The sequence below is a fragment of the Ursus arctos genome, unplaced genomic scaffold (genome assembly GCF_023065955.2).
Source record: "Ursus arctos isolate Adak ecotype North America unplaced genomic scaffold, UrsArc2.0 scaffold_27, whole genome shotgun sequence".
Taxonomy (NCBI): domain Eukaryota; kingdom Metazoa; phylum Chordata; class Mammalia; order Carnivora; family Ursidae; genus Ursus; species Ursus arctos.
In genome coordinates this window covers 16,334,058-16,361,948 of record NW_026622952.1, presented here as the reverse complement: position 1 = coordinate 16,361,948, position 27,891 = coordinate 16,334,058, and the positions used below count along the sequence as shown (strand labels likewise).

The 27,891-nt window shown below is 36.4% G+C and overlaps 1 protein-coding gene across 3 annotated transcripts in view; it reads left to right on the top strand.

Annotated features, from left to right (window-relative positions):
- Positions 1-26,284, top strand: part of ZDHHC2 (zinc finger DHHC-type palmitoyltransferase 2) — a 67,994-nt gene extending 41,710 nt beyond the window's left edge. For 2 of the 3 annotated variants that reach the window (XM_026508454.4, XM_044387548.3), the window contains exons 5-13: positions 114-183; positions 934-966; positions 6,640-6,760; positions 8,931-9,063; positions 14,334-14,460; positions 14,756-14,848; positions 18,551-18,663; positions 21,293-21,365; positions 23,795-26,284. In XM_026508454.4, coding sequence (XP_026364239.1) covers positions 114-183; positions 934-966; positions 6,640-6,760; positions 8,931-9,063; positions 14,334-14,460; positions 14,756-14,848; positions 18,551-18,663; positions 21,293-21,333 — 731 coding nt within the window. In that variant the 3' untranslated portion in view covers positions 21,334-21,365; positions 23,795-26,284. The remainder of the gene's footprint in view (positions 1-113; positions 184-933; positions 967-6,639; positions 6,761-8,930; positions 9,064-14,333; positions 14,461-14,755; positions 14,849-18,550; positions 18,664-21,292; positions 21,366-23,794) is intronic. The other variant, XM_057303383.1, reaches the window with a different exon arrangement.
- The last annotated feature ends 1,607 nt before the right edge of the window (positions 26,285-27,891 follow it).

Below are 27,891 nucleotides of genomic sequence, written 5' to 3'. Positions count from 1 at the left end.
TCAAATTCACTTTGCTTTTTTAGAAGTTAAATTTGGATAGCTGATAAAAGCCTTTTAATTGTATATTCAATTCAGTGTTAAGTCTAAGACTAAGTGGAGCTTTTTGTCCCTAGCAATCCGATATTGTGACAGATGCCAACTCATAAAACCAGACCGCTGCCATCACTGCTCCGTCTGTGATAAGTAAGAAAACCTTTTACTTCTAAATCTCTACATGCTGGTGGTCTTTTTAATTGATATTGTTTCTTTCCTCACTGTTTTCCAGATCATTTCCTTTTTTTCCTTAATCGTGCTTCTGAGACCTTTAACTGGACAGTCCCTTGCATTCATACGAGTGTGGCTTAGGGCCACAGTCACCTAATTGTCCCTTTTCCCCCAGATTCACACTGATGTGAGGAAGTGCATGAATTTTGGCAGCTGAGACTTGGCTAGTTCTGTTGACCGAATAATTCTGTGACTCTTTCTTCACCTTTATAAAGATAGCTCCTTTGACTTCACGATAATCAGATATTGTTAGATACTTAATGTACCACAAGGACTGTGCTGCTTAGCTTAAAGATGGGTATTTAAGGTAAAGTTTTATCCAGACTTTGTAAATCTGTTGACATTTTGCACTTTGTTTAACATGAGGTAATTGTATGTTAACAAATTGAATTGTTTTTAGGAAGTGAGTTTTTTGATTTGTATTTTAAAGTATATACATTTTGAAAATTCTGTAGTTACATATCATAACTGAAATTGGCTATAGTGTTTATTTAAGATGAGGACTTTTACCATCATTTATTTAATTTTTAGATAAGTAATTTTGCAATATTTTACTTGCCACAACTCTTTCTAAATAACTTTTATATTTCCTTTTTGTACTTAATGGGATTAAAATTTTATGAGGTGTTAAGTTTTGTGTATGTGTGTGTGTGTTTATTATTTTTTTAGATGTATTTTGAAGATGGATCATCATTGCCCATGGTGAGTATGGCTCTTTACTTAAACATGTTTCTGTCCCTTAGAACTTAATACATTGAATCATTTATCTGTTTAAATCTTTTATAAATGAAATCTTGCCTTAGCTGACCCAGGAGGTACTTTCAGATTTAGTTTCTAGTATTTGTTGAATTCGCTCAAAAGAGATTTTATTCGGGAGAATTTCCATGGAATAATTTTAAAACCGGTCGACTAACAACATAGAAGTTAGTTTGTCATATTTGCTTAGAACAAATGGTTTTCTTTGTATGCACATGCATAAACACAGGGATTCTGAAACACTTCCCAGAAATTACACCAAAATGTATTCATAAATTATACACAGTACCTCACTGGAAGTTTTGAATAACGAGTTAATTCATCTCAAGCTTTAACAATTTATTTTAAATAAAACTTGACATTGAGGAGTAGAATAGCAAATACACAAATACATACGTGTTTAAACAAGGGTTTCCACTTGGAACTCATTAATATTTTAAAAAATAACTTTAGATCAGGCACCTTAACAGAGGATGATTTGAAAGCTCTAATTAACTAATGAAGGTTGATTTTTCTACCTCTCCCTGTAATTTTTCTTGTCCATGTGCACATATCAGTGATGCTACACTCAGGTTGCCAGCCAGGTTGGATTTGGACGCTAGGTGTGATTACTTTACCAGCCTTGCCGTCTTTTAGGGGTGGCCCTAGGGAAAGGTAGACATGCTCACAAACGTATGCTGGGTGTAGGTGGAAAGATAGGGAAAAATTATCTTAGCTGCATGAAATAATAGGGGAATGTTGGCTTTACCATATTTTCTCTCTCTAGATACTTCTTCCTTTTCTCCAGCTAGATTTTCTTCTTTCCGTTGTAAAGGCCAGTTAGCTCCTATGAGAGTAATGTTCTCCTCAAAGAAAGATCTCAGTGAATAGCCTCACTTGGTATTAATATTCATTTGTAGCCATTCTTTTGCTTTCCTTGTGCTTTCAATCATTCTGTTCTCTCTCTCAAGTAGTTCCCCCCCCCCAATATCTTCTATTACAAGTTTTCTTAATCCTTCCTACATTCCTCTGTTGATCCCTCGGGTAGCTCATGAGTCAGTGCCTCACCCATATCTGCGCTGTCCACCTGCGCGTTCACTGCACCTGCCACGGACAGTTCCGTGCCCCTGGCAGCTCCCTGCCTCAGGCACCACTATTTCTTTCCTTCTCTGCCTCAGGGCTCTCTGTGCCACTTGGGGAGGCTGGGTCAGCTGATAAGCTGGGCAGTCCAGAAGCACCAGGGCATGAATGCTTCCAGAGGCCACCCTGCACCAGTGAGGTCCTGGCCAACAACACATGCTTTATGGGCTTTTCTGTCCTCGTTTCAAATAAACTGTATCCGAGTTCTTGTCTCAAGGGTCTGCTGTCAGAGGAACACATACAAAGACACCCTTCTTTTCTGAATAGCTGTGTATTCTCAGTGTAATTTAGCAGAGTGGGAAAGAAGTCAGGGACTTAGCGTTGACTTTGATTTTTCTGACTTAAAGTAATAGGAGATGGTGATGATAAGGAATGGAGAGGTGGAAACAACCAGTATTAATCCCAAGCTTTACACACCTATAAAACGTGACGTGCCCTTGCTATCCTCACTAAAGCACACAAATAGGAAATAATAATTTACTATGATAGCAATCTTTCTAAACCTGCCATTAATTTGCCTTTATAAGAGACTTGTAGCATAATTTGACAATCTTTCAAATTTTGACAGATCATTTTGAATCAGTGAAGGGGAACAGATGTAAGGCTCTAGAAGTTTTATAAACGGGTGCAGATTGCATACCCATAGACTCCCGGTTATCATGCTTGCTCTTTATGGCAATGTGGAATTGTTGAATTAATTGACTGCAGGACCTTTGAACTTCTGTGTCATTGCTTCCCTGCCCTGGGGCGTCACCTGCGTCAGCTGTGCTCATCGCCACTGTCTTCACTCCGAGCACGCCCTTGTAGCAGTAAGCCAGGCAGATTTGGGAAGGGTTTGGTGCCAAGAGCCCCATATTCACCTGGTGCCAGCCGAATGGAGCAGCCATTTTATTTATGTATTTGAAATTTCAAGTTCAAATTTTAAATTAAAAAATTTATAGGTAATACAGACTCATGATTCTAAATTCAAAAATAAAAAAAGTGCAAGTGTTCTTCCTAGTCTCCCCTCCCCCGCTGCTTCTCTTCCTCACCGGAAACATGTTGCTCCATGTCACATGTACCTTTCAGATGCAAATGTGTATGTGTGTGTGTTCCATTTTTTTTACACACACAAAAACATTGTACGCATTTTTTAACACAAGTGGTTCTACGTGGACTGAGTCTGTGCTTTTTTTTTTTTCTCTTCACTTAATATATACCGGAAAATTTTCCATATCAAGATATAAGTAATCTTTTTTTATAGCCATTGTGTCACTATAACAGTCATTTATTAGAAAATCTTCAGGATGTTCCCAAACTGTGGGGCAACCTTATTATGCAGGTCTTGTATACAATTTTGAAGTTCAGTATCTGTCAGCTTTAAGCATTGAAAAAGCAGAAAACTATGCTTCCTTGTCGTCAGTGACTCCAGCATATCTGCTAAGGCCGGTTAAGATTACCCATCAGGGTGCAGGGTATCAACCTCGCACTTATGTTTGAACTGAGATAGAAATCCTGTAGTATTTGCTTTATTGGGTTTCCCATCAATGAGTTTTCCTTTTAATATAAAATTTTCATTTATTCATTCATTATATTAATGATATGTTTTGACATCCTTGCCAAAGATTAGGTAACAGTAATTAAATTCAATAAATTTAGCTTCATATTGAGTGCCTGTCATGTGCTAGAGACTATATATATATATGGAAAATCTGTAATTCTTACAACAGTGACAGAAATAGAAATTATCTGTCCCATTTTAAAGAGGAGGGGAAGTGGAGCTCAGAAAAGTTAAAGAGTGGGCTTAAAGTCACATGGCATGTTTTTTGGACTCCAAAGGCCATAGTCTTTCCTTTTTTTTTTTTTTTTCTATATTGTGTTCTTTTTCCCATTTAGAATCAGAAGGGAATTGCCCTAAAACAGGGCCAATTGCTGTTTGCACTGAATTTTATTTTTTTAAATTTTTTAAAAAAGATTTCATCTATTTATTTGAGAGCGAGAGCAAGAAAGAGCATGAAGGGAGAAGGGGAAGAGAGAGAGGGAGAAGCAGGCTTCGCGGTGAGCAGGGAGCCTTAGAGCAGGAAGCTCTATGCAGGGCTGGATCCCAGGACCCTGGGACCATGACCCGAACCAAAGGCAGACACCCAACCCACTGAGCCACCCAGGTGCCCCTATTTACACTGAATTTTAAAGAGCATATAAGGGATATTTACCTTGAGCATGTTTTTTTCTCCATATAAAATCATTCAGACTCAAAATACATCTCTTCCTTTTCAAATTGAGTCTACAAAGCAGTAGGGAGTTAAAACATTTCACTATCTATTATGAAGAGACATTTTATTACTATTATTTCCTCAAGTGTAAAGTACATATCAAACTCTAAGATACTTGGTTTTTATTTACTGACTTTCTCATCTGTTTCCTAAGTGACAGATAAGGTTACATGACACCATGCTCCTAAATAGAAGTTAAAGTACGTTAAATTAGATGTTACAAAATCTATAATCAAAATCATTTTACTATTTATAAAAATGCTGTGTATCATTTAATACAAAAGCTGCCTTCTTACATTCCTATAGGAAGAGAAACTATCTTTTTCATCCCTTATTTTCCCCCAGTCCACAAAGGAGTCATTATCTTCACCCCGATTGTCCAAAGTATTATGGCTCCCAGTTCTGTCTATGCATTCTCTCCTCTGGGGACCAACACAAGGAAGCGAAGGGAATATCCTGTATCCTTTGGAGACAGAATGCAATTAGACTAGGCTTATTTGGAACTCTGCAGTATTATTTCTTGCCGTTATTTCATTCAGATGTCGTAGAAGGCAACCTTAGTAACTGGTTTGCACTCACACCAGAGCCGTCACTGTTTTCATATCATGTGCACCTACAGTCTTCGCCTTCTTTATGAGCTTATTTGCTATATAAAATGCCCTTATGTTCCAAAGTTACTGAATCTAATCCTGGTCCCTTTACATTATGTTTTTTTGAGGTAGATGATATAAGCAGTTTTCTGTCCTTTTTCCCCAAAATGTTCAGTTTATTCGTAAGTCAGATAAATGTTTACCTTTTTAGTTTTTTTAATTGAAAATTTTTTTATTGGGGCGCCTGGGTGGCACAGCGGTTAAGCGTCTGCCTTTGGCTCAGGGCGTGATCCCGGCGTTCTGGGATCGAGCCCCACATCAGGCTCCTCCGCTAGGAGCCTGCTTCTTCCTCTCCCACTACCCCTGCTTGTGTTCCCTCTCTCACTGGCTGTCTCTATCTCTGTCGAATAAATAAATAAAAATCTTTAAAAAAAAAAAGAAAAATTTTTTATTGTAGGCACACTTACATGGCACTTACTCTCTTCTCAAATGTTTAAGTGCGCAGCACGGTATTAACAGCTCTGGGCACAGCTGACTTCTGGAGCTTATTTAACTTGCATAGCTGAGTAAACATTTTTCATGTGTACGTTGTTTCACTTTAAAAATCTAGAAAGAAAAATGTCTCAGTTTGCTAACAAAGTCAATAGACAGTGAGATTACCTTGCTAACATTAGAGTAAGACAAAGACCTTTGAGGAGAGGAGACAGTATGTGTATATGTTCTATGCGGTAAGTTTATTATACCAGTTACCACAGTTACCTCAACGGGTGAAGACACCCGCCATTTCCACGTAGGTGTTGTGTTGTGTGTACAAGATCAGCCTGGAATTCCCTTGTCTTTATCCAAAGGAAGATAAAAAACTTTTGATAGAAAAGTGTGACTCTAAAGTATGTTGTATTTGTATTTATGCTTTTTGACATAATAGTTTGAATTCTTACTCCTCCTCCCCAAAATATAGTAAATTTAGAGTGAGCACTGAGAATTACAAGTCTTCCTGTTTAGAACCAAAGGATATAGAGCCAGCTCTCTGCAGTGTTTATTTTGCAGATAAGGCAAATGAAGTTCCTAGACTATTTCACTTGGTCAAGGACACATGATTATTGAGTATCAGATGCACCTTATGACCCTGGCTGTCTGGCTCTCAATCCTATTTCTTTTCTTAAACCTCCCCTGGATCATCTGCTTGCTTCAGTGGTATGCTGATGGTGTGCAAGTAGTTTGCAAAGAGATTTCATCTAATTCGGGAAAATCTGAAAGATTCTAAATTACATAATCATAGTTAGAAGTCATAGCCAAAGGTAATGAAGAACTTAGTAAATTCCTCTTCTGCCTGACTTCTTTAGGTTTCTCACCAGCTCTGTGTTTTTAGGCGTATGCTTATTTGCATAATTGGACATGAAATATAGTTATATGGTTCATGATTGATTAAAACAGTATCAAGTATCAAATTTAAAAATCTAAACACAAATTCCTTTTTTAGTGAAATAGATTTTTAAAAAATATTTGTATGTGTAAAGAAATGTTATGAGTCTTGCTTAAAGAAATGCCAATAAATTTTAAATGATAGGAAACCAAATACTACGTTACAGATGAGCATATGCAGACGTAGGTTGGAAGTGTACGACTCACTGAAAATGTTGTTTTTGTTTTGTTAACAGGGTGAACAATTGTGTTGGATTTTCAAATTATAAATTTTTCCTCCTTTTCTTGGCTTATTCTCTGCTGTACTGCCTTTTTATTGCCGCTACGGATTTACAGTATTTTATCAAATTTTGGACAGTAAGTCAATACCTTGGTGATTTTTTCTGGCATACAAAAATATATAATAGATTTTCAGTAATTGAGTTATTTCAGATGCTAACTTTATAGACCAGAGCTCACTTATATAAAGTCAGTCCTCACTGTTCACAGATTCTCTGTTTGTGGATTCTCTTACTTGCTGAAATTTATTTGTAATCCCCAAATCAGTACTCAACAGAGCTTTTGTGGTCCTTTGCAGACATGCACAGCGTGGGAAAAATTTGACCCGCCCCCTGTGCACATTCCCAGCTGAGATCAGACAAGGCCACAACATACTGCCTTCTTGTTTATTCTTCTTGGTCTCTCATACGGTAAACAAGTATGCTTTTCAGTCTGTTTAGTGTCACATTTTTTCATTTTTTGTACTTTTTGTTGGTGATTTTTATACCTAAAATGGTCTTCATGCATAGCACTGAAGTCTGGTGTTTCTAAGCAAAAGAACACTGTTAATATACCTTATGGAGAAAATACATGTGTTAGGTAAGCTTCGTGCAGGCATGAGTCACACTGCTGTCGGCTCTAAGTAATGAATCAACAATTATATTAAATAAGATGTCAATACGGTGTTTTTAAGCAGAAACACACATAGAACAGGGTTATGTATTGATCAGTTGATGAGAATATTGTGACCAGAGGCTCATAGGAACCTAACCCTGTATTTTCCCTGGGGCAGTGGTTCCATATTTACAGATTCACTGTTCATGACACCTTTGTAGAACATGACCACTGTGAATAATGAGAACTGACTATATTCAAAGTTTTCTTTTCACTTTAAAAATGGAAGTGTTTTTTTTTATGTGTATAAGGACTGTTTTTTAAAACTATTATGTCTATAATATCCTGAGTTTTCATTAAGTATTGCTTGATTAGGCTTTAAGTAGTTCATTTGTTTTCTGTGCTATATATTTTAAATGTAAGCAAAACAAAATTAAAATCAAGTATTATAAATATCCAAAGATACTCCTTGTGGACCCCAAACAATGGTAAAAACAAAACAAAACAGTTATCCCAGGCCAGGATTGCTTTATTGTTTTCATTAAATTATCCTTTATTATGGTAAGAACTTTCTAAATTCCTAGATAATTTAGGTCAGATTTGAACCACATTGAATACTACAGATTTATTGAATGCCTTTATATGCCAGTTACATTGCCAAGTACTAGGAATATACATATGGACATGCTAGACTTCAGTGTCCAGCATGAAGAATGATCCCTAATGAATGTCTGAAAGAATATTACCTCCCTGCTTCTCATTCCCATGGATGGTTTTAGTTCCAAACCATAAATACATATGTGAAGGAATGACGAGTTTTCACTGTGAGGACTCTGCTGTCAGAAGCTATGAGTGAGACTGGTGACCTGAGTCAGTATAGGATATTGAAGTAGTATGCCTTCTATCAGAAGGGGACACCTGCTAGCTACTCTGATGCCTCTCTAACTGTCCATAGCCCAAGCCTGCTGTTCTCGAGTGGGTTCAGGTCTCCTTGGACAGTACGTGCAATAAGGGACAAACTGGTTTTGCTTTGAGATGGCCTGTTTTGTTACCTGGATATTGTCAGGTTTGTTTTAGACCAGTGTTCTGCACTAGTGTTGATCTTTTCTGTGATGCTATTATTTAAAATAGCTTGAAGCATTATTGTGACGTGCTGTTGTATGTGTTCTTGTAGTTGATGCTGTTGTTTGTAGTAATGTTAAAAAACATCAATAAGTATAGTAACTAATTGTGCCAATTAACCTTCATTTTCAGGCATGATAATAAAACTATTTAAACATTTGTTAAGCTGTAGAGTGTTAACAAAACATTTTCAGGAAGTAAATTAAAAACTATATTTTATAGTTCCTTTTATCTTGCTTCCTAGTGTTATAGTTTACACAAATAGTACCATAATTTTTCTGTGATTCAGTTATGAAAAACAAAATAAATATCCCAAATTTTAACATCTTTTTATATCTATATTCATTAATAGTAAACATTTTTTAATCTTATGACATATATTTTTCCTCAGAGTTTTAACATAAAGCCATGTCTCTTTCTTCGTATCTAAATTTTTTTTCAAAAGTAGAGCAAAAAAAAAAATCTTACTTACAAAAGTAGGGGAAGACTGATTCCTTTGACAAAACATTTTATTTTCTTCCTTTCTTTATAGAATGGCCTACCCGATACTCAAGCCAAGTTCCATATTATGTTTTTATTCTTTGCTGCAGCTATGTTTTCTGTCAGCTTGTCCTCTCTGTTTGGCTATCATTGTTGGCTAGTCAGCAAAAATAAATCTACATTAGGTGAGTATTCAATTATTGTAGTTAACAGAACTTTAAAGATGTAAGTAGATACTCATCAAAAGTTGCCATATGATTAAATGCCAACCCTTCCCGATGTGGTAAAAATCATTTTTATTTCCCACACTGTTTGGTGGGATGGCGACTTAGACATCTACAAATGCACTTGTTCTGTATATTTATTGACTGTCCATTGTGTGTAAAGCATTGTGTATATACGGTGGTGAACAAGGGCAACATAGTCTAGTGAGGGGCACAGAAAATCAATAGCCAAACATAAAAGCAATTGCAAAATGCAAAGTGCTATCTAGGAAACAAACAGATGCTGAGGTGTGAATCAGGGGCTGGGGACTGTGGAAGGGATCCTACTTAGATATACTGGTCAGAAAAGAGCTCACCAAAACAGTGAGTATTTAACCAAGAAGTCAGTCATGGTAGGAACCATAACATCTCAGGTAGAGAAAACGGTATGTTCAAAAGCCCTACACAGGGGGCATGCAGCTAAGACAGTGCTCAACTGGCTATATATACCTAGCTATAAATGATTCCATTAAAAAAGAAGAAATATGTCAAATCAATTACTTTATATCTTAAGGAAGTACAAAAAGAACAGCAAAGTAATTCTGAAGCCAGCAAATGGTAGGAAATAATAAAGATTAGAAAGGAGACAACAGAAATAGAGAATTTAAAAAAATAGAAGTTCATGGGGTGCCTAGGTGGCCATAGTCAGTTAAGTGTCAGACTCTTGGTTTCAGCTCAGTTTATGATCTCAAGGTCTTGGGATCTAGCCCTGAGCAGGGAACCTGCTTGTCTTCTTCTCCCTCTGCCCCCTTCCTGCTCTCTGTCTTACTGAAATAAAGAAATCTTAAAAAAAGAAAAAGAAAAAAACCTGAACAGACTTTTAACAAGGAAGGAGATTGAATCAGTAATCAAAAGCCTCCCAACAAAGAAAAGCCCAGGACCAGATGGCTTCACTGGTGAATTCTACCAAAAAAATTTAACATAAATTTTTCTCAAACTCTGTCAGAAATTGGAAGAGAGGATAACTCTTTGTAACTCATTCTGTGAGGCCAGCTTTGCTCCAATACCAAAACCAAACAAAGACATCCAAGACAGCTGTAGAGCAGTATCCCTAATGAATATAGATACAAAAATCCTCAATAAAATACTGGGAAACCAAATCTAGCAGCTCATAAAAAAGATTATATACTGTGACCAAATAGGACTTATCCCAGGAATGCAAGCATATTTCAACATACAAAAGTCAACCAACCACATTAGTAGAATGAAGGGGGAAAAAACATGATCAACTCAACTGATGCAGAGAAAGGTTCAGAAAAAAATTCAACACCCTTTTAAGATAAAAACATTTAACAAACTAGGAACACTAGCAAATTTCCTCAACACAAGGGGCTTCCTCAAGCTTTAAATGATAAAGTGCATTTATGAGCAGTCTATAGCTAGTATCATACTTAGTGGTGAAAAACAAAAATCTTCCCCCTAAGACCAGGAACAAAAGAAGGATTGCCACTTTTACTAGTGCTATTTAGACACTAGAAAATCTAGCCTGGAAAATTAGTCAAGAAAAATAAATAAAGCCATCCAGTTTGGAAAGGAAGAAGTAAAACTATCTCTTTGCAGATGACATGATCTTCTGTATAAATAACCTTAAAGAATCAACAACAGGGGTGCCTGGGTGGCACAGTCGTTAAGCGTCTGCCTTCGGCTCAGGGCGTGATCCCATCATTCTGGGATCAAGCCCCACATCAGGCTCCTCCGCTAGGAGTCTGCTTCTTCCTCTCCCACTCCCCCTGCTGTGTTCCCTCTCTCATTGACTGTCTCTCTGTCAAATAAATAATCTTTAAAAAAAAAAAAAAAAGAATCAACAACAAAAACTATTAGAGCTAATGAACAAAATCAGCAAAATTGCATGCCATAAGACCAATATGCAAAAAAATCAGCTGTATTTCCATATGCTAGCTAGGAGCCATCCAAAAGGAAATTAAAGAAACGATTCCATTTACAAAAGCATCCAACATAGTAAAATGCCTAGGAATAAATTTAACTGAGGAAGTGCAGCAGTAGGACACTGAAAACTACAAAGCTTGGCTGAAAGAAATTAAAGACGTAGGTAAATGGTAAGACTTCCTGTGTTCATATATTGGAAGACTTAATAATGTGAAGATGGCGATATGACCCAAAGTGATGTACAGATTCAGCGTGATCCTGATTACGATTTCAGTGGCCTTCCTTGCAGAAATGGCAAAGCTGATCCTCAGATTCATGTGAAATTGCAAGGCGCCCCAAATAGCCAAAACAGTATCCACCAAAAAATAAAGTTCTTCCTGATTTCAAAACTTATTACGAAGCTACAGTGATCAAAACAGTGTGGTACTGACACAAGGATAAAGATATAGACCAATGGAATACAGTGATAGAATGAGGAATCCAGAAATAAGCCACATACCTTTGGCCAGTTGATTTTCCACAAGAGTACCAAGACCATTCCATGGAGAAGATAATAGTGTCTTCAACAAATGGTGCTAAAACTTTAAAACACTTAGAAGAAAACATAGGAATAAACCCTCAGGACCTTAGTATGGCAATGAATTCTTAGATATAATACCAAAAGCGTGAGTAACAAACAAAAAAAAATAGATAAATTGGACTCTACCAAAATTTTAAAAATCAAAGGACATTGTCAAAAAAGTAAAAAAACAACCTACAGAATGAGAAAAATGTTTACAAATCATTTATCTGATAAGCACTTACTATTCAGAATATAAAAAGAAATCATACAACTCAACAAGAAAAAGACAACTCAATTCAAAAATTGGCAAAGAATTTGAATAGGAATTTATTTATTTTAAAGGTTTATTTTATTTATTTGAGAGAGAGAGAGCAGGGGAGGGGCAGAGGGAGAGGGAGAGAGAATGTCAAGCAGACTTCCCACTGAGTGTGGAGCCTGACCTGGGCTCAATCTCAGGACCCTGAGATCATGACTGGAGCCAAAACCATGAGTCGGACACTCAATCGACTGAGCCACCCAGGCACCCCTGATTAAGCATTTAAATAGACATTTCTCCAATGAAAATATAAACTTGGCCAAAAAGCACATAACATACTCAACATCATTAATCATTAAGGCAGGATAATCAAAACCATAAGTACCACTTTGCACCCAAATCAACAAAATAGAAAGCATGCGTAGCTGAGGATGGAGAAATCAGAGCCTTCACGCTTTGCTAGTAGGAATATAAAACGGTGAATCCACTGTAAACAACAGTGGCAGTTCCCGAAAAAGTCAAATACGAACTTATCATATGACCCAATAATTGCACGCTTTGAGATATATATCCCAGATAACTGAAAGCAGGGACTCCACCAGATCCTTCTGTCAGCATTCATGGCCGCACTCTTCACAATAGCCCAAAGATGGAAACAATCCAAATGTCCGTGAAAGATGAATGGATGGAAAAAATGTGATATTTTCTAGACAATGGAATATTATTCAGCCATCAGAAGAAATGAGATACTGAGGCTCCCTACAACATGCACAAACCTCAAAAACATGCTAAGTAAGTGAGAAACTGATCTCAAAAGGTTCATATCATATAGTTTCATTGATGTGAAATATCCAGATTAGGTCAGTGCATAGAAAAAGAAAGCATATTGGTGGTTTTCAGAGGATGAAAAGCAGGGGGAATAGGGACAGATCGCTTAATGGTTATGAAGTTTCTTCTGGGGTGATGAAAGTATTTTAGAACTTGGTAATTAATTGCACAGAATTGTGAATGTACTAAATGCCACTGATTTGTTCACCATTAAAATGGTTAATTTTATATGCTGTGAATTTCACTCCAGTTTATAAAAAAAAAAAAAAAAAAAAGCCCTATAGGAGAAGAGCTAGAAATGTTTGTAAAACTACCTATGTGGCTAGACCATAGAAAGCTAAAGAACAAAAAATACACTGAGGTTTGAGAATTAAGTAGGGACTAAGCTAAGTAGTATATTCTAGACTAAGATTAGGAGTTTGGGAATACATTCAGGGCTTATAAATCCTTATGATCTCAAAGGACACTTCAAACTGAGAGACACCGTGATTATAGTAGTGAAGATTAATTATGGTATATAGTCAGTGAATGTTATTTTTTAATATTCAGTTGAAGTCTTCCTACAGCAAATACTGTGCAGGTGAACATATTGGTCTAGTAATTTCTAAACAAAGTATCTCATTTCAGGTTGTATGTTGGATAATTAAATTATAATTCATCAGAAGAAAATGAATTATTTCTAGAAGCGTTTGACTTCTAGGAACTTCTAGATTTAACTTGTAACACTGAAAGGACTTCCTCTGGATGATATGGTCCTATAATTATAAAAATGTTTTATTAAAAGCTACATAATGCTGGGTAACAAATGCTAAGGATCTTGCAAAGTGTCACACTTTTCATAGCACCACGACTCTGTTAGAATTTTCCTTTTTAAATGATGGACCAAAAATCATTATACTTCTACGTTTGTTCATGTTCCCCAAATAAAAGTTTAGATTTTGCCTCTCAGAATTATTTAAAGAAGCATTTGTAGCATAATGGAAGGGACATTGATCACCTTGTTCAAGTTCCAGTCTGTCATTTATTGGCTGTGTGGTCTTGGACACATCCCACAGCCTCTCTGAACCTGGACTTCCATCTGCAGAGCAGGTATAACCAGACACAGTGTTTGCTTCTGCACCAGATCCTGCTTCAGACAAGCCAGCTTGAAAGTAAATTTTTGGCCAGCTGGAAAAAATGTATGATTGGAGGAGATAAAATTTAAACGAAATTAGAAAATGGAATTTATTGACTGAAAAAGGGAATTTGTAGAATGAATGTAAAGCACAGTCTCACTGGTTAAAAACAACTGTGTAGGTTTGTGTATATCTATATCCATCCATTCATCTATCCATCCACACATGTATCTAAAAAAGGTCCAGAAGACGTGAAGTTTTAATTTATTTGTTTATTCGTGTTTTCTAATTTTTTTTGCAATGCACTGTGCTGCTGTAATAGTAAAAGGGTTCTTTAAAAACTAAAATAAATGTCATCATATCTTGTGATTATTTAAAAACAGAATAGACAGCCCGTGTTGCAGAGCTGTTGATAGGAACATAAGTATTCACAAGAGGCTAGTCATCGTTCTTTAGAGTTCCCTCATTCAGTCCAGTCATTTCGAACTGTGGGAGTTACTAGATATGTTCTGTACTCACATGGTTGCTCTGCCGTCTTTTGTAGAGGCGTTTAGAAGTCCCGTATTTCGACACGGAACAGATAAGAATGGATTCAGCTTGGGTTTCCGTAAAAACATGCGACAAGTTTTTGGCGATGAAAAGAAGTACTGGTTGCTACCCATTTTTTCAAGGTACTTTGTGGTGAAAATATTCAGTTTTTAAACCAATGAAAGTAATCCAACAGAAGCACTATAATCCTGCATAGGAATTCCTGTTCTTTAAAGAATTATTTTATGATTCACTGTTATATTGATGCGGAAGTCAGTTAACGCATCACCTCCCTAAACGTGCCGTATGGAAGCCAATGTCTGATATTCGTGTTTTGCCCATAGTATGACTGTGTTCTGCTTGCAAACATCATGTTGTGACAGTTTCACTCGGCTGTCTTGTTTACTGCTCAATTGTAAGTTTTAATTTTCATTATAGCCTAGGTGATGGCTGCTCCTTTCCGACTTGCCTTGTTAATCAAGATCCTGAGCAAGCATCTACTCCCGCAGGACTGAATTCATCACTGAAAAAGTAATTCTGTATTTTTTCTATTTTACTTTCAAATAATATATCTTATCCTCCTGTGTCCTTTGGCTACATATTTCTTTAGAAAAAAATTAATAACATAAGATGATTTACTCTAATTGTTCCCACTTGGAATAGGGAGAGAGGAAAGTACGGTTGGGGAAGGAGACATAGCGAGCTTCAGTTAGACTTGTAAAACTCTGTTGTTACTCTGGGTGGTGGGTAAACAGGTGGTAATTCTCCATACGTTTTGGTTGATTGATTTTTAAAAGGTAGTGCTTGGAAGAAGAGAATATTAAGTCCAAATTAGCTCCCCTAGTGATCAGATGAACAGACGGTAAACTTGCCCTCTGACCCTCCAGGTCCTTTCTGTCTGTGGTAACTGTAATGTTATAAAGAGATAGAAGAAGTTCCCTGGATTAAGCTTTTAGAGATTAAATCGAATATCTGATACCCGCTTGATAGTGAACCATATTATTAATGCTTGTTAAAAACCTGTAAACATTATCCGAGCCATTTCAGCGGAAAGGAAAGGAGTCTTGGAGACTTCATGTCTGGAGACTTTTGCCCTTGCTTGAAGTCTGTTCTGGTTCCAGTTTGTCAAGAACTTGAGGAAGACCTCGAAATTTGATTCTGACTTCGATACTAACCAACAAAAGGCAAAACTACTTAAACTTTTTAAACACTATGTATGAATTTGTAAGTTTGAAACACTAATTTTTACATGCTGAAGACAGATTTATTTGAATATGGCCATACCTCTAGTATTTAAATGAAAACCGATGGCAGGAGCATAACCATAATATCATTCTTAGTTTACTTTTAGAGATTTTCTTAGCTGGGAATGCCATGTATGTAACCCCGGTACCTACATTCCTCCCATCCCGTGTGGATTTCGTATTGATCACAGTACTTCCTCTGGTGGAGGCCGTCATGACCCTCAAATTCTTCTTGAGTCAGTGACCCTGGTAGCCATTCCAAAACATTTTAAATTGTCACGAGATGAAGCCTATTTGCCACCCCATCCCTGGAGTGAGCTTTATACAGACCAGACTCAACAAGGTAATGAGGAGGCCATTCTGATGTGATTTACAGGGACATTCAAGGCACCAGAGTCTTACTGAGGTGGGCCCTCTGAGTTTGGCTTGACCATTCAAGGGTTAGGGGTTTTTCTTATATCTTGATGCAGAAAAATCCCATATTAATAGATTATTTAGAATGTTTTCAGGCTTTTATAAAGTTTACTAATAGTTTTCAATAATGCTTCTTGCCTTTTAAGTGGTTTTTGTAGTTCAAGAAGATTTGGGTTTGTGAGATAGTATCTCTCCTTCTACTAAGTGTACCGTAGGCTTTGGGAGAAATCCTAGTTCTGGCACTCTTGCCCTAAGGCGATCTTGTAACCACTGTGGGCTTCTCTTCCCTTTCCTTTAAATTTTGGGATTGAATTTTGACAGCTAAAGTATCTTTTACATAATTCTATAATTTCCCCTGATTAGCCCATATAAAATTGGCATTGCAAGTGATGATCTCTCCTCTGTACTCGAGAGTTTTATGTCTGACTGTCTACTCAACAGTCCCACTTAAATGTCTAAAAGTCATCTCCTGCTGAACAGGTGCAAAGCAGAACTCTTGATTGCCAGATGTTGACACTCCCCCCCTTAAGCTCAAATCTGATTCTCCTCCGTTCTTCCATATGTCCATATTAGTGACCCTCAGTCTCCCAGGTGCGCAGGCCAGGAACTGTGGAGTCATCCTAGATTCCTCTTTCAGTGACCTTGCATTTACTCTATTTGCAAATCCTTTCACATGCCCCTTCAAAATATACCAATGTTCCAAGTACTTTCTTACCACCTTCAGACTGCTTTCTGGTCCGAGCCTTCATTTCTCACGTGGATTATTTCCATGCCTTCCTTACTGATCTTTCTGATTCCATTTTTGCCCTACTCCAGTCTGTTTTCCATTAAGAATCAGATTGTGTCACTCTCGTGCTCAGAACCCTCCGTTGGCTTCCCATCTTAACCAGCATTAAAGCGAATGCGTGTCCTTACCTTAGCTGGTCTAATCTGGCCCCGGTAGCTTTCTGATGTCATCCCCTTGCCACTTTCCCATCACTCACAATTCTCGGACACACAGATCTTGCAGGTCCTCAAATATACCAAGCATGTCCCTTATTTAGTGCCTTTGTACTTGCCAATTCCTCTTCCTAACCGTTTTTCTCCAGGTATCTGAATGCTCTTTGACCTTCTCTTACTCACTTCTAGCTCAGGTGTAACTTCACGATAGAGGCCATCTTTGAAAACCCTTTGTAAAATAGCAACCTGCTCCTCCACTTCCCCGTACCTCTCTTTTTCAATTGTCATAGCTCTTACTGTCACCTGACTTATTATATATTTGCTATTTACTATTATTCCTCCTCAATTACAATGAAATTTCCATGCGATCAAAGACCATATTCATGGATGTAATTGGTACTCAGTGAGTACTGTTGAATGGATGGATCCTTCCTTGTCATTTGTTAGAGTCTTACTAGTGATAACGAATCTGCAAGGAGTCCCTAAACCAGGACCTAGTTACTATGCTGTACCTGGTGTATGGTTCCTCTCTTGAAGAATAATTAGAGTAAAAGAGGTTTTCTTTTTTCCCCGTATAAATAGGAGACATGCTTTTTATTTTTAAAGATTTACCTCCAAAATTTCAATAAGGGGATGTTAAAGTTACACAAAATTGAAATGTTTTCAAATTTAGATATGAGGTAATTATTAAGGAACAAAAGCATACCCTTTCAAAAATATAGTATAGTCAACTCACATATGTGAAATTATTCTCGGAAGAATTTTAAGTATTTTTTTTCTTTTGCACATTATTGTGATTACTATTTCAGAGTGTTCTAAAACTACGCTTACAGTTTCCATGCCAATATTTTTCTTCCAGCTAAGTGAAATGTTATTTTAATCTGTATTTTTTCATGCCATTCAATACGTCGATATATAACATGTCTACTTAAATTTTAAAACTTACATTCTTCTTTTAAGACTCTTCATTCCCCATATTAAATGTCACGTTTGTAAGACCTGGTGATGTCAGACGTTTTCAACATTTCTGCAAGAGAGTGCTCAAATTTGTTGTTTCAGCTTCACAGAGGAAGATAGAGAATTCTTTGTTCAAGACTAGTTAGGCCACTTAGAAACACTAGGCCAGTTTCTCTCAAACTTGTCTTTTTACCATTACCCATATATTTTTTTCCATATCTACATACCACTTACAAAACTGATATTTTTATTTAATATATTTAGTTAAACTGGCGTGGAAGCTAGTTTTTAAATCAAACATTATATCACTGTCATAAATGAAAACTAGTATAATTTGCCAGAAATAGAATATAACCTTAAAAAATAAAATTGATAATAAAATCCTATTAAATCCTAACTAGATTTCCTCACCTGCTAAAGTCAGAGGTGGAAGCCTGTTCTCTTTATTAAAAATGGAGACTTCCCAAAGTTAAAGATTGTCATCTTACTGTATTCAGAAGAATGAAAAGAGAATGGAAGGCAGAACGGTTTTCTCGTTGTGAGTCAGTGTGATACATGCCTTATTTCTTGTGCCCCCAATTCTCTTGCGAAGTGATTTGAATTCTGTACTTTGAGAAACACTCCACTCAATACTATCAAGAGCTAACATGTGATTATGATGACGATTATTATTATTTAGTCCTGAAAACCATCAGTTTCCTGCAAAGCCATTGCGAGAGTCCCAGAGCCACCTTCTCACTGATTCTCAGTCTTGGACAGAGAGCAGCACAAACCCGGGGAAAGGCAAAGCTGGTAAGGGTGTGCTTACTTGGCTGTTTCAGTAGATTTTATTTTTAAAAGGTGAAAATATAAAAATTCTATCATATTACCTACAGAATCTTTCTTGCTTCCCATTGTAAATTTAGAATTATCTCCAGGAACTTCTGTCTGTAAAGTACTTTGATTCATGTCTGTTGGCTGAAGAAGATCATTTTGTGAAAGATCTGCATTGCTTTTATTCCAGTTTAAGAAACAGTTACTACTGCCTATTTAATAAAATGATACAAATATACTCAAAATATAAATATTTAATGGAAAAATGTAATCAGCTCAGACACAAGATTGAAAATATCTACTAAAAAGGATCTTAAATTACATAGTTCTTTTACTTCAAGATTTCTATCCAGTTTCAAAATGTCAAAGTAAAGTTACTGAATAATTACCATAACTTCAGCTGTTATTTCTTCAGATCCCACTCACATTTCCCTTGTTATTGTTGTTGATTTCAATCTCTGACTACTTCAGTCAACATAGTTTATTGGCAAAGAAAAGGCAAGGCTTTGAAGTCAGACCTGATTTTAAACCCGAATTTGGACCCTAATCAGTGTGTGATATTTGTAGTAACCTAATCTCTTTTAGACGTAGTTTGCTTGCTTGCTTTTTTAAAGATTTTATTTAATTATTTGACAGAGAGAGCGAGAGAGCACAAGCAGGGGGAACAGCAGAGAGAGAGGGAGAAGCAGGCTCCCCGCCGAGCAGGGAGCCCGACACGGGGCTCGATCCCAGGACCCTGGGATCATGACCTGAGTGAAGGCAGCTGCTTAATTGACTGAGCCACCCAGACGCCCCTAGACGTAGCTTTCTTTCTTTAAAATGCTACTTATTTCCCAGGGTTGGTGAGGATTAACCAAAACATGTGACGATACTTGCAGGTGTATGTATATATGTGTGGTGTCCCTATAAATAAGCATAAAACCATACATCCATGATTAAGGCATTATTAGTCAGAAAATCTCTCCTTCATTTCTAATCCTTTCTTCAAACTCTATCGTAGTGCTGCCTGACTTTGGCTCCCTGCACTTTATTTATTTATTTTAAAATTTTTATTTATTTATTTGAGACAGAGAGCTTGAGAGAGAGAGAGAACTTGAACAGGGGGAAGGGCAGAGGGAGAGGGAGAAGCAAGCTCCCTGGTGAGTAGGGAGCCTGATTCGGGGCTTGATGTGGGGGCTTGATCCCAGGACCCTGAGATCAGGACCTGAGCCAAAGGCAGTCAACTGACTGAGCCATCCAGGCACCCTGGCTCCTTGCCTCTTAAAATGTTTGTTGTTTTATTTGAAATCTCTTTGGGATTTAGTGATAGTGAAAAATAGACAGTCTTAAGTAAAAATTCTAAAGTCTACAATCAGTCATATTCTCCTAAAATATATAGGCTTTCTTTAAAGAGTCTTGTTCCTTTTTTTTTTTTTTAAGATTTTATTTATTTATTTGACAGAGACAGCCAGTGAGAGAGGGAACACAAGCAGGGGGAGTGGGAGAGGAAGAAGCAGGCTCCTAGCAGAGGAACCTGATGTGGGGCTCGATCCCAGAATGTTGGGAACACGCCCTGAGCCGAAGGCAGACGCTTAACGACTGCACCACCCAGGTGCCCCAGAGTCTTGTTCTTAAGGAATATATATGCCCTCCGAAGATCCCCATCGTGTGGGTTTCCATAATTTGTTCTGTCTCTTCACCTTCAAACCTGCCATTCCATCTATGGGAAGGACTAGACATTGCCTAAACAAAAATTGATGCCACCTATTGGCCCTTTGAATCCATCAGTTTCCTTAGAGGCAAAGAAGTGATGTATAGTTGGGGGTCAGTTTTCCAGGGGGGTAGAAAGACAAAGAGCTCCCTTTCTTTCAGAAGGGATTCATGTTGCCTGGTGTAGTTCTGCATATAGAAGCGATTTCTTAGTTTCTGTGTGCTGTTAATCATTGGCATGTTAGATTAGTTTTCTGTTACGTGGTTGGATGAATTGAGAACTTATTTAAAGTTTAAAGGGTGGTGTAAAAGAAGGAAGAGAGATGTGAGAAGGACGAGGTGAGAAAGGCCTCAAAGATTAGTTTCACCAGAATGAGGGAGGGAAACGTAGAATTAGGAAGAGTGAGATGATGTGAGTTGCCAGGTCCAATGTATCTTTCGTGTTTTTGTTCACCCCTCCCACTTCCTCAGGTATACATCTCTTTTTATTTATTTATTTTTTTTGAGAGGGAGAGACAAGAGGGGGCGCAGAGGGAGAGGGAGAGAGAGAATCCTAAGCAGATTCCACACCCAGCGCAGACCCCACTCGGGGCTAAATCCCATGACCCTGAGATAATGACTTGAGCCAAAATCAAGAGTCCGATGCTTAACCGACGGAGCCACCCAGGTGCCCCTGTATATCTCTTTCTAAAGTGCCTTTTGTGACACTGGTCATTGCCAACACTACTGTATCGTGTGTGTGTGTGTGTGTGTGTGTGTGTGTGTGTCTGTTTCCATGTGAGCGTCTCAAAAACCTGTGCTACGTGCAAGGGCACCTTTGGATTGGGGTGGATTCAGGAATGAATAAACAAGTCTCTGTCTATTTGTTCGAAAGCAATACCCCCCCAAACAAAATGCTAATTTGTGTTCTTTCTTGAAGGTATGAGCAATCCTGCATTAACCATGGAGAATGAGACTTAACTCTTCAAACAAAATAAATTCATTTTATGAAAGTAAGGTGTTTTTCCTTTATTGTTATGTTTTGTATTTTTAACAGCTTTTCAGTTCTCTTAGGGCTAATAGCAACCATAAACATTATTATTTATTTTTGAGTGATTGAAATTTTAAGACGTTTTAGTTCACCCTTAGGGTCCTATTAATCATGCTGGAGACCTCTGAGTGTGGACCTAGCTTTGGTATTAGCTAGTATGTAACGTTAACTTGACAAATAGTAGAAATAAGTTGGTGAACAAAATTCATTTTTATAGTAATGCACTAAATGGCAAGGATTATTCCTACACTATTGAACTTTACATGATGATTTGTCCTATGATAGGAACTTGCAATTTTTTATTTTTATTTTTTGCTGTCCTTCCTTTATACAGTGGTTATAATCTTGACCATCTGTCAGTAAAACCTCACTCGGCCTAAGTACAACATAATTATATCGTTAGTGCAGACCTTCCTCATCCCTATTTTTGGTTACAGTAGGACCCCATAGCATGTGTTCTCCTTAAAATAACAAGTGCTCCAAATCATTTTCTTTAAACCATAAATTTTTTTAAACCTGTTGCTCCTAATCAATTTAAATAATCTTTAAAAGATTATTTATTGATAAGCCTCCAGTCAATATAATAAAGAGCCCTTTTGGAACAAAGCCGTAAACACCCAAACAAAACAAACTATATGTGTTGTTAGAATAAACCCAGTGTAGAGTTGAACAGTAAAATTATCAAGACAAAATACAAAACTGCAGTCCAGAATCCTAAAGTCTAAAGAAAGCAACAGAGGGGAATCTGAAACAAACCCATTTGTGTTAAAACACTTCACTGATAATCTGCTTTTTTTTCTTTGTTTTTTAACCCATTTTCTTTTTCAAAATCTGTGTTTCTTTTTTTAAATCTGTTTCTTTGTTTTGTTTTGGTTTTTGTAAATGGCTATGTAAAAACAGCAAAATACGGATCTGGCAGTTTGCCAGTTGACTAATGTATTGGTTTGGGATAACCGTGTGTGATGGTGTATTGGTTTGGGATAACCGTGTGTGATGGTGTGGTAGATCAGATCATTCGTAACTGTGGTTAGGCTCGTGAAAATTTCGTCTTAATTTGGTTAAATAGCAAAGAGACAATATTAAATTTCTGGAAGTAATTCTTAAAATGTAATTATGAATACACAAATCTAAATCACTAATACCACAAATAAAATATTTTACAAAAATAATTTTATAAAGCATATAAAGTTTCACAGGATTTTTTTTCAGGGTTTTCACTTGTTAGTTCTAATTGCCCATGTTTGTGAGGTCATATGTGTTAAATATTTTACAAGTTTACGTAGTAAACATTGTGTGTAAGTCACATAGACTTCCCAATATTTTTATTCATGACCCACGGTGTGGTTTGGTCATCATTATTCTCAACACTTTACACAATACCAGACACATAGTAGGTTCTAAATAAGCATTTTGTAAATAAGTGATAGAATAACATCATTAAAATTAAACATCTCACAGAAACTCGATTTTATTACATATGAATATATGACATAAATGGTTATAATAACCAAATGGCAGCATGAATCAGCCGTGATGTAAAAAAACAGTGATTTTGTGATGTAATGTTTTTCATTCTATTGATCTCACCAGTGACATTTAAATGTTTCTTTAAAAAATTGCATTTGCCCAAGGTAGCTACTATTCCAAATAGATTTTAAAAAGTTTCAAAAATAGTTTTTCCTGCTTTACATCTCAGACTTGAAATTCGTTCAGTCCACATTATATTGAATAATATTATCTGATATTGCTATGGTTTAATTATATTACTGAATGATATTTTCATATTCTCTTTTCTTTTTGACTTACATTAGTCAAGTTATCTGTGGTCTTTTTATAAAATATTAGTTCATCATACTTTGCAGATAGTTATGTACCTAGACCCAAAGCAGCACTAATGTGTAAGTTAAATTTAGCCTTTTCAACCTTCCCTCTTAGTCAAATAAAAAATGCTGTGCTTGTACGCACATGAAATTTCAAGATTATTTCCCCAAATCCCTAGTCCAACTCAGCTGTCACTCCTAAACTCCTACTGGCCTCAGACACATGCAGAAAGGAACCCTGCCACTCAGATTGGGGCCCCAAACCAGCAGCACTGGCATCACCTAGGAGCTCAATAGAAGTGTATGATCTTGGACCTTACCCTAGACCAACTGCATCAGAATCTGCATTTTCTGCATTTTAACAAAATCCTCTGGGGCTTGTAATATGCACATTATAGTTTGAGAAGCACTGATGTAGAGGTCTGTGTTCAAGAGCATATCTGAGCTTTCTAGCCTAGAAAACATTTAATTTTGAACAAGGAATGTTGTTCAACAAACGTTGAATGAATTGGTTAGTATTTTGTTTTTTATAGTTAACACAATAGTTTCATGATTTCTGTTTCATTTCAAGGTATCAATGCTGCAGGCGGATGGAAGAGGCTTCCCACAGGAAGGCACCATTGGCCTATTGTTTCCATTTCCCTTTGGCTGGATATGCAGAATATGAATTGGTTAGTTCTCTCCAAGCCGTTGCTTAAAACATAACGCATTTTTAAATCCAATATACACATTGTTTCAACTAACATGAATTCCTGCTAAATATTAGAAGTAATTAAAGTTTATGAATCAAGGGCAAAAATATCTTCCATCATAAAAACTTGGAATAAATTCACGGGCTGATTTTTACCCAAATATTTGGGTGGTACAATGTGTACATTTAAAAAGCCCATTAATCATCTGATTTTCTGATTCAGAAAATTGAGCCTATTAAGATATTGAAATTTAAAAGATTTCTAATTACAGTGTAATGACAGCTTTATTAGTTATCTGTGAGGTGCAGGTAACATATCAGACTTGTTCATTCGCTCTGTTGTGAATCCAGCCCCAGACAGTGAACTATAATGACTATTAATTCATTGCAAATTTTGAGTGGCCTACAGTTGAAGATAACCACCATTTTTGCCAGACTTTAATCTAATTCTAGCCTTCTAGCCTTTGTTCACTGCTGGAAAAGAAGTATGATCATTGAAGCCCCCGGTCACTGATAAGCAACTAGCTAGCAAATTTTTGTTACAACTTATACATTACTGTTACATCCAAAATATATTTTTCATCTCTTCTGATCTTCTTAAATTGGGGAAAAATCTATAAAAACAATTACAAAGATTGGTTTATGATGTTCTTTTGCCAGTCTGGCTTTTTTAAAAACCTCAATTTTTTTAGGTTATTTGTTCTCTTGAACATAACAAAAATATTGAAATCTGTTAAGAATTCTTAATGGGCGGATAGATTAATCCTCCATTGGTAACTATATTATTTCTGTGTCCCCTCATCAGAAGTATGATAGTTAAACTTTATAGTTCTTCAAATACTTAAGATTAAATTATGCAAATCATTAAAAGAAAACATATCCTTTTAGAACTAAATGGTAATGCTGTTTGGAAATTGAGTTGAAGGTAAACTGAAGTGGTGTGTTAGTTGATGCCAAAATGTTGGGCTTCAGTGAATATACTAGGAAGCTCTTGTGCCTTGTATGCACTATTTGAAAAAGTTTTATTCTTTTTTTTTTTGAGTGGAGTGTAAGTTTTGTAAATGTTAGAGATTAGAATAAGCTGTAAACCTTTTTTGGTACTGATTTTGAGAATTTAAAGCAGATTATCTTTTAAAACTTACACAGCTAAGGAACTGGTACTTAATCAAAAAGAAAATGGTATTAGACTTTTCCGAAGTCGGAGTTAGACGAAAATGCAACATATAATAGACTAGGAGACCAGAGAATAATGGAGTAAAAAAGATCCTTGCAAATACTCATTCTTTCTAAAAATGTAAAGTTTTATATTTAAATGAGTTTGTGAAAGAATCAATGTCAGCCAAATCCATTTTATAGATCATCTGAGTATAATTCTTTGAATAATAGGGTGGCACCTCTTTTCAGATTTTTTTTTTTAAGCTAAAGACTTTGATCTGACAATCTGTTTCAGGAAATCTCAGAAGATATGATGCATTTTTACTTTTAAAGCATTTTTTGGTCATCATCTTTTTATTACCTGAAGTGCCAGACTGGAACCTATAGCTACTGCAGGAAGTCTTAAGGGCAACAGCATCACCTGATGTGTTAAGAATTATATGCAGCCAGGTTATTTTCAAAGCACAGTACTATAGCCATTTTTGTGGACAGGATTCTGTGATGTGTTCCTTCTTGTCAAAATAGAAGATAAGAAACAAAAAGGGGGTTTTATTCCTTACCTTGCTAGAGTACTGTTAAATTTTTCCTTTAGGTCTTTTGTGTAATTATTGAAATACGTAAGTCAGTACCCATCAGAATCAGATTAAAAAAAATTTTATAAATAAATTTTTTTTCATTAAGTTGTAATGGTTCCCTTTTTGTTTTCATACAGTGGACAATCTTGAAAGGCTTTTGTTTTGTTTTTAATCTAGGTGGCTGTCATTTTTAGAAATGATGGCATATCTCATTAGATATGCAGTAAAAGTTTACCTGAGTGAATAAAGCATCAAATAGACCTACATTTTGTATATATTTATAAAATGTACCTTAAAAACATTTTAAGCATTTTGTTTAAAAAAATTTAATTGTTCAACTCAAACTTGAAGACACTTATACTCAACTATCCAGATAGTCCATTTAGCTGATAATTTTGATTTTTTTTCCTATTTTTAAAAATTCTACCATATAGGTAAAATTTTTAAGAATTTTTTTTAAATATTGTACAAATACTTCGTATACTTTAGTGAATATTTGCCATTGTGCAGTGAAAAGAGGGTTTGTATTTTCAAAGATGAACTTACTGCATCTGAATACAATGATGGGACATTTATCAGGCAGTGCTTATCCATAATTCCCTCTTGTTCTACCATAATAAAGTCTGGTTGATCACCTTTATTAGCTGTCTATATGAAATTGCCTTTGCACTGACAATCAAAATTGCTTTAAAGATACACTTTTCCTAATAGTCTACCAGAGCTACTACAGGCGAAATTGATCTACAGCCTGGTCAGAACATAGGTCTTTTGAGAAGGGGTGGATGACAGGGTGAGGTAAGTATGCGTTGGTAAAATGATTCTGAGGACAATTAGAAACAGACCATAAAGCTCGAGGACATTGTGTTCAACAGGGGAATATGGCATGTCTGACAATAACTACGTTCTCTAGAGAAATCAAATACAAACGCTTTGTAGAACATGTTCTTACAAAATGAATGTAGTAATGTGATTCACGCTTCAAGAAAACCACCTGTGAAAACACTGTTACTCCATTATGAATGAGCAGGTTTTCCCTATTTTGACTTACATGTGTCCTGCAGCACAGTGTTCCCTTGATTTCCATCCTCAGAAAGAGAGATGGAAGAGGATGTCCCACCATAAGGCAGTCTGGGTGACTAATTGCTCATCCTTTAATTGTTCTTACACCAACAGAAAGTTAAAATAGGACTGTTGGGGCGATGCCAAACAAATCACTTGCAGCTTTTTCTCACGGCAGGAAAGTGACAGCAAAAACACAACTGGTGACAGTACCCAAGGTAGATCTTTGTTCTTGTTTGTAGCCAGGATTCAGTATTTGATAGCTTACTGTTGGGGGAAATGTGTTAAGATGATTCATCTCTGAGCACCAGTAAAACCAAATGGGGCCTTTTGATAAGTGATTTTAAGCTCTGGTTTATGCTATGTAAAGGAGCTCCTCGCTACTCAGAAAGGACAGTACTAGTTTGTGATTTATAAAAAACTAGCCTTTGTGTTGCGTCTTCCAGGGAAGGTTTTACAGTGTAAGGAGATCTCCTGACCTGAATTTATTAATACTTAACAGTTCTTGTTTGACAGATAAAGGTGCTTAATTAAAATGAGACAAAAAAAAAATGCTCCAAAGTAGAATTCTGTTAATGACGAATTAAAAAATTGATTATCACAGAAAGCTTCAGTTCTTGTCTTTTATTCAACTATGAAAGAAAAGCTACTGTCAAGAGTTTAGAATTTGTACCTTTTTCCTTAAGTATAGCCTCCTGAAGTCTAGTATTAAAAGCATCTTAAATGACCTAATCAAACATTTATTGTGAAAGGTGGGTATTAATAAAAAGCAGCCTTAATCACACATTAATCTTAATATAACATGCAAACATGTTTCAAAGTTCTTTAAAAAATATCCTTAGGTAAGTAGATGCTATGAATGAGCCCGGAATGGCTCTAGAGAACCAACTGGAAGAGAGTCTGGACACACACTATAGCTCAAGTATGATGTTTTTGTTTACTGTCTTTTCACATGGTCTTTGCACTAGTGTAAGACACCAGCTAACAAGGACCAGTGTTTATTCTTGTGTAGAAAAAAGAAAACAAAGGTGTCAGGTGAAATGGGTACCAGCCAAACCAGAACACCTTACATGTTCACAAGGTTTTAAATCTGACCAACTCAACCTTTTTCTGCTTCATGTGTATTTCTACAGATTGAGTTGTTAACACATTTGAGTAGATTTCAGGTTGCACTAATGTAGTGGTTTC